At 36.9% G+C, this 7,913-nt stretch overlaps 1 protein-coding gene across 1 annotated transcript; it reads left to right on the top strand.

The window, feature by feature from the left end:
- Positions 1-7,270, top strand: LOC107286484 (apovitellenin-1-like). The gene is made up of 3 exons (XM_029283942.1): positions 1-79; positions 5,121-5,283; positions 7,168-7,270. Exons 1-3 carry the CDS (start codon positions 1-3, stop codon positions 7,268-7,270), a joined length of 345 nt encoding a protein of 114 aa, XP_029139775.1.
- Positions 7,271-7,913: the final 643 nt, after the last annotated feature.

Genomic DNA, 7,913 nt, shown 5'->3' with positions numbered 1-7,913 from the left:
ATGGCAGCAATCTTCCAACATTTGAGAGGCTATCACAAAGAAGAGAGGGGCAACCTGTTCTCCAGAGTATCTGAGACAAGTAAGACAAGAAGTAAAGGAAACTTATCAAAGAGAGATCCAACCTAAAACTAAGGAGAAATTTGCTGACTGTGAGAACAATCAAACAGTAAAATGGCTTACCTTCAGAAAGTGTCGATGTTCCATCACTGGAGGTTTTTAAGAAGAGATTGGACAGCTATTTGTCTGGAATGATATTGGGCCTCCAGCTTGGGCAAGAGGTTGGACTAGAAGACCTCCTTCCAACTCTGTTATTCTGTATTTTTTAAATCAACAAATAGTGTACGTCTCTGTAATATGCATTATATATGATCTTCTAAATACTGTATAAAGAACATTAAAGAACATTATTTCCTATATTCTAGCAGAATTTATAGACAACCTTGACCCTAGATAGCACAGAACATAATGGGATTTTCTTGCTGGGTAACAATGTGTACAACATTGAACAAACTGGAAATCTATGGAGATTTTCAGTCATCCAGGTCATGGTTGTCCCAACGATGCTTTTTCAAGAGGCAACTGGACTTTCTTGATTTTTCTTTGAAGACATTTCGCTTCTCATCCAAGAAGCTTCTTCAGCTCTGACTGGATGGTGGGGAATGGAATGGAATATAAGTCCTTCCATTCCCCACCATCCAGTCAGAGCTGAGGAAGCTTCTTGGATGAGAAGCAAAATGTCTTCAAAGAAAAACAAGAAAGTCCAGTTGCTTCTTGAAAAAGCACCTTTGGGCCAACAAACTGGAAGCTTGTTTTCCCTCAGTATATGACTGTAGTGCATATCAGCAGCACCTAGAGATGCACCTACAGTAGGTTCCAGTATACATTGTGAAGAAAGAGAATTCATCAATGGATATAATTTGAAGAGTGGGAAAAGAACACAATATTGTACTGTCTTGTTTTAGTAAAGTACTGGCCTCTATATTGCCTATGGTTGTATCATGACATTATATTATTCTTATGAAATAGCAAAGCATTAATACTTTTTTTTCCCCAGAACTCTGCAAAACTATTTGTCAACCTCTACCAAAACAGTGATCAAAACTATGCTCCAGCTCAAGCCTTTATCTCTTGGTCTGATCCTTTTACTTGGACCTATGATGACTGGTGAGATCTAGGGGCCTTCCATTCACAGTTGTTTTGCTTGCTGAATCTTGCTTGCCTCAGCTTTCAGTTAAAGTTAAGTCCTGGTATTAAGTGTGGAATGTATGTGATTTATTATTGTTGCTATATCTAGTTACTTATGAACTAAATAAGGGTCAGACACTTTTCAGAAAAAGTTTTAAAAATAACAGAGTTGGAAGGGACCTTGGGGGTCTTCTAATCCAATCCCCCGCTCAAGCAGGATAATCAGCATCAATGTTGTGTATTGCATTAATCAAGAAATAGCATGAGCTTTGTTCTAGCAATAGGATTAGTGAAGTGATTAAATAATATTTTAAAAATTAACTTACCCAGATTGTTGTTGTTGTTGTTGTTGTTGTTGTTATATCATGATGTTAGAAGGGAACACTTAGGCCATTACATCAGCCCCTCTTGCCCTGTGCAAGAATCCAAATTAAAGAATCCCCCACAGATAACCATCTACTTCACATATACCCAGATAAGAGAAGTCATCATATATCTAGCTGGTACTCTGACAAATTAACATTACTATTAGAAATTGCCATAGTAATGAATACTATGTATATGTATTATGAGTACATACTGATAGTAGTGAGTACCAGTATTTCCTGCATTCTGGAATGATAAAGAGTAAGTCTTGATGTTCTTCTAACATCAGGTATTTGAAGAATACTATTGTATGGCCCCATTATTCCTCTGTTTTCTAAGCTAAATATGACCAATTGTTTCTACCTCCCTTCATAGAGACGTAGCTTGTAGTCTCTTGATCATTCTTACTGACCTCTTTAAACCTGATCCATTTTCAGCATCATACCCTGAAAAGGATTTAATCCCACAAAATACAGGAATAAGAAAAATATAATTGTGGAAAATACACGATAGTTAATATTACAATGCAGGTAACTGATGATCAATTACATGATCATCAACTACAGTTCTGATCCAATTTGGGAATTCAGCAAGTACAAACAAATGAAACAAGAAAACATACAAAAAGTCATATAAAAGTCAAAATCAAAGTCCGCATTCTGTAGAGAGAGGACCACTGGTTTGAAAAAGGGGTAAAAGAGGCCATCTATTTTAAAACTGAACAGCCCTCTCTCAACAGAGTGGAATACGACACCACCTATCTCCTGTATACAACATAGTCCTTTCAGCAGTTCCAAGAAGATTCCACACCCATTTGCACTGATTCAGGTGACCTTGAGTGCACAGATAAACCCCCAAGTGGCCTCAATGGCTCTCAGAGAGAGTGCTAATGACCAGATGAGTACAAAGAAATGTAATCCTTCCATTCCCCTACACACACATCATTCAGTCAGAACTGAAGAAACTTCTTGGATGAGAAGCGAAATGTTTTTCTGAAGGAAAAAACAAAGTCCAGTTGCCTTTTGAAAAAGGACCTTTGAGATATGACCTGGATGACTGAGAATCTCGACATACATATAAAAGTAAATATAAGGATTCTGCAGACCACAAGATGGCACCAATCTGCTACAAAATAAAAGGAAACTTCCTGTAAAGAGACTAGAACAGGATCCAAAATTAATATATTCTCTGAAAATTCTCAGCAAATATTTTCCTTAAATTGTATCAAAAATTAGAGACAACTTACTGTATATCACACAGAGAAAATTTAAGAAATAAATAAAATTGCTAAAAACAATTCTTCACTAGAATGTTTGTTCCTGTTCCTGTAGAAAATAGACCACCAATGAAGAGAAACTCCATCTGTTCCAACTGATACCTGGAAATTTCTTTTTCCTGTAAATTCCACTTTAATCAGATATTGGAGGAAAACAAAGTAGCTCTTTCCTTCTGTCCATCTTGGCAGGCAGCTTTGAGCCCTGTTTCCCCAACGTCTGCCTCTGGTTTTCGCTGGAACAAAGCTCTAGGCACAGTGTTTCTCAACCTTGTCAACTTTAAGATGTGTGGACTTCAACTCCCAGAATTCCTCAGCTATCATGCTAGCTGGGGGATTTTGGGAGTTGAAGTCCACATATCTTAAAGTTGACAAGGTTGAGAAACACTGCGTTCTAGGGCATGGGTGCCAAACTCACAGCGTCACATGACGTGTCGTGACGTATCATGACTTTTTTTGCATTGCCGGAGCTGGGGTGGCCGTGGCCTCTGTATTATGCAACCGGCCCGTGGGCCAGATATTTGACACCCCTGCTCTAGGGGAATTCAGGGAATTTGTCTCCATCCATGTGCCAAAGCCTCTGTCTCAAACAAATGTGTCTATTCATCTCAGATGCTAGGTTTCTGTCATTTGGATTGGCCAACTGAATGCTAGATGTGATTCATGCTTTTGACAATACAAATGTTTCCCGTTAGCCTTCTTCCTTTTCCTCTTTATCAGAATTGTTTGCAATTGTAATTTTAGTATCTCTTTCTCAGGAAATCCACCCATCTTGAGCTCATTTTCTCCTTTCCTGCCATAGAATCTTACATCACAATGCTTAGAATTCAATTTGTTTTTAGGAACATGCATTTACCTGATAGATAGCTTTTCAGTGGGCAGAGAAAGGCAATTTCACTTCTTGTTAAGTTCTTGTTATATTATTTAATGTCCTGAAAAATGGGACATATTTATTTTCATCAAATATTGTGCATGAGAATGATGCTGATTATTGTTGCACACCTGCACATGCACAACAACCCACTGTGAATGTTTAGTTCTAGGCAAGATCTTGTTACATGGTTATTGCTTTCTTATTTGATTGACTGAGACTCTTGATTGATTTGGAGAACTTTACGGGTTGCAGTTTTTAATTTGCACTACAGTTTTCTCAGTTGTTTACAGCCCTAAGCAAATGTTATATTTGTATATCAGTAAAATTTGCAAAATGTTACATAATTGTTAGCTCAAAGAGTCATTGTGAAATAAGCCATTTTCATGCCACTTTGCAGACAAATAATTTTCCTATTGACATAATCAAACTTAGATCCATTTCATTATAAAAACTTAGCCCAATTTCAGAAGAATGGGGCTTAAAAATAAATATATGCATGCCACCAAACTATTGCAGGTTTGCAATAGCAAAATGGATATATAATTCTTTCAATCCATACTGCAGACAGATCAAATCAAATATATAGAAACATAAACCTGCACATATTTGCCTAAATATACCAAAGATTATATATCTTAGTACTGTAATTCTTGGAAAATTTTGGCTTTCTAGTAGGTGCTAAATTATATGGGTAAACCTCAACTTATGATCATTTGTTTAATTATCTTTCAAAGTTATGATGGTGATAAAAAGTGACTTACTACCAGTCCTCACATTTATGAGTTCCCTTATGTCACATGATCAAAGTTTAGGCACTTTGCAGCCAGCATGTATTTGTATCAGTTGCAGCAGCCCAGAGTCATGTGATTGCCATTTGTGACCTTCTCTGGGGGGCTTTCAGCAAGCAAAGTCAATGCGAGAAACCAGATTCATTTAACAACCGTGTGATTTGTTTAACGACCCCATAGCTAAAAAGGTTGTAAAATCAGGCATAACTCATTTGTAAAATCAGGCATGATTCATTTAAAAATCACACCACTTAGCAACAAAGGTTCCGATCGCAACTGTGGTCATAGGTCGGGGACTACATGTACACCTTGTTATGTCCTGAGCTAATTGATGGTAGCAGGTGCAGGGAACTGCACGGAGACCTTGGCAGACCACGTGGCCTGCCGAGCTAGACTTGCTGTCTGCGAGTCACTGAGCATGCGTTTGAGCGGGGAAATACGTTGCATTCATTGGCTGACACTGTCCCAGGGAGAATGTATAAAAAGGGGCAGAGCCATCTTGTTTTCTGTTCTGTTGAAGCCTGAATAAAGAAGTACCTGTTTGTTACTCTGCCTCGTTCAATGCCTACCAACACGAGAAACAGAACACACCTCATTCAGATGAGCTTTTAATTTTAATTTTTGTCTTTTCCAGAAACTGAAGCCAAAGCCATTTCAAAGAGGCATGTTCGTCGTGATTGGCTGATGATTCCTGATACAATTGCATTTAATATATATTCCTTAGTAAATGAAGTGTCACCTAAAGTAGCCGAGTATTTGTTTAATGCTGTCCAAACACCAATTATTCTTGAAACAAGGTATGTCATGTCAAGTGATTGCCATCCACAGCTTGCTAGGTCATTTGTGGAGGTGCATGAATTGGTATGAAAGGCAAGACTGAGAGTAAAGGTGTTAAGTAGCTCCAAGGCCAATAAACCATTTGGCAGAGAGACCAGCTTGTCACAGGTGGTGGACACTGAGAGGCCATAAGTGACAGTGGGATGTTGATGACATGATGTGGCTGCCACAAAGCCTGATTTACTTTTCTTTGCTGCAGTCCAAAGATGTAAAATAAAATGTCCTTTTCTCAATACTGAAACAATATTATTGAAATAAAACTCAGCTGATTGATTTCTGCATGTAGGACTGTGGATGGAGCTATATTGGCTTTAATTCAAGAAGCAAATGGTTTTTGCTGCCCCTCTTGTTAATCAATTACTTTTTTTGTAATGCAAGTTTTATTAAGTTTTTCAGTTTTTACAACAAAGTGCTTAGGAAACAGTGTGATGATAGGGTAGTCAATTATCCAAAAGCCAACACATTTATGTATAATTCAAATTAACTTGTTAAAAATTCCCTCTCTAGTTCCCACCAATCATGTAACATATTCAGATTGATACATTTCTAGTACAAATCCATCAATCAATAACATTTATGAAAAGCCATTAATTGTAAAAATCACAATCCTGTATTTAAGCTTTGCAAAATTCCAATTACCATATTTCAATTAGCCATTACCAAACTTATTATTTAAACTTCGGGTATCTGTAATTTCCCTCTGTTCATAACATAATAATTATAATATCTAAAAGAAAAAGAAAAAAAAGAAAATCATATTATTCCTACAATTACATTCTTATATTTCCTGAACATATTCTATTCTTGTTCTAATATCTCCTCCTTTACTAATACCATATCTTCTGTTAACACAATCCATTTTCTTATTCTCCTTCCAATACAAAATAATTATCATACATAAAATAAACACATTAATTCAAAAAATACAGTTTATATCTCAAATAAATATTCTACTAACCAAGAATTTTCCTCCCACTTATAATTCTAAATCTTAAACCTTAAGTCAATCCATGTCTAAAGAGCCTTTTTAACCCATTGCATACAATTTTAGGTCACACTCTTAAGTCTTATTCTAGCTTTCTTTTTGTGCCAAGCAGGTTTCCATAACAGAGCCTCTATATCAACAAATAAATCTCTCTTTATTCCTTGTGGTATCATTTGCGTAAAAAAACCCACATCCCATCCTCTGTTTTAGGAACTTGAATCCTTTGTAATAATCAATTACTTTTCTTAGTGCATATCCACACACCCTCCTAATTGTGCCTAACCATTGTTGAAGCTTCCATCCTCATAATGCAGCCTTTATCTCGTCTCCATCCAAGGCCATTTATCTGAACTGATGTAAAGATGTTTTTCATCTTTTCCCAACACTAACCTTGCTATTTTACCAGCTTGTAGCACTTTGGTAGTGATTATGGCAAGGAGAATGGAATGTCCCCACTTTCCATTCACTCCTATTTCTGCAATATTATAACCACCTATTTCCTATCACCAGGCTCTCCCAGCATCCTTTGCAATTTGGTTTCTGCTTTTATAGTAACAGCTACAGGCTGGAAGAAAAGTGGCAGCCACAACAGAAAGATTGCTGCTATTATTACCTGCTTAGGAGCAATAATGGACTTCAATATTGCTGTTGATCTTCTTTTAACCTGGTTGTTGCTACAGTTCCATATTTCAAAGTCCTTTCCTTTTTAAAATTCCAATGTGCTGCTCACAACAGCCCAAGAAGAAATAGATCACTGTAAATTAGCACATCTGAAGACACTGGACAGTGGACGTTTATTGGGCGAGGTAGTTTTAGAACATTTTTCAAACTCTCTAACATAGGTATCTCTTTATGGCAGGAGCTTCCTGATAAGAAAAACAGCTGAGCTCAATATACTGGCTGAACAACTGGGAGAAAAATTATCTGGATTATGGAAAGAATCGAAAGAGTCAGCACAGTGATAACACCTGCATGAATCTGTGAAATACATCCTTGTGTTTTTGCACATACAACGATCTTTAAAAAATCAGTAGTGCAAAGAGAAATCTTTGTGAAGAACATTGGGAAATAAATAAGCTACACTCAGCAAGAATAAATTATAAAGGTTCTTTCTTCATAACAAATATTATTTGCTTCTGCTATTGGAAATAATCACAATAGACCATTTATCTCATTTCATTAACATTTGATTCCTGTTTTTGTTTGTTTATTCGTGTGCTTGCCCATCTGGCCATCAGTTATGGCAAACATTTCATACATTTGAATGATTGTGATTCATGAAAACGTATCCATGGCCATGGTCATACTAAACAAATCTGTCAACTTTGAGATGTTATTAACCTTTTGTTGACTTTACTGCAAATGAGCAAATGGCTAACCCTCAGGAAATGTAAACAAAAAATAGGCAGTGCCTAGTTCCTAGTTAGCATTCTGTCAGGCAAGGCGTCAGAATATAAGTGAGCTGGAAACACAGCTTAATGTATTTGTTTCTCATGGTAAACAATTAGGAAATTCCTACCTGGATTTCATCCTGTACCCAGCTTTGGCAATAGGACTGTTCAGATGTACCTTACCATGACCCCCAATTTGTAAATTCCTCCTGTC

This window comes from Protobothrops mucrosquamatus, unplaced genomic scaffold (genome assembly GCF_001527695.2).
Source record: "Protobothrops mucrosquamatus isolate PMUCROS unplaced genomic scaffold, P.Mucros_1.0 scaffold_96, whole genome shotgun sequence".
Lineage (NCBI taxonomy): Eukaryota > Metazoa > Chordata > Lepidosauria > Squamata > Viperidae > Protobothrops > Protobothrops mucrosquamatus.
Note: the sequence above shows the minus strand (reverse complement) of the source record. Positions and strands in the feature narration are given on the sequence as shown.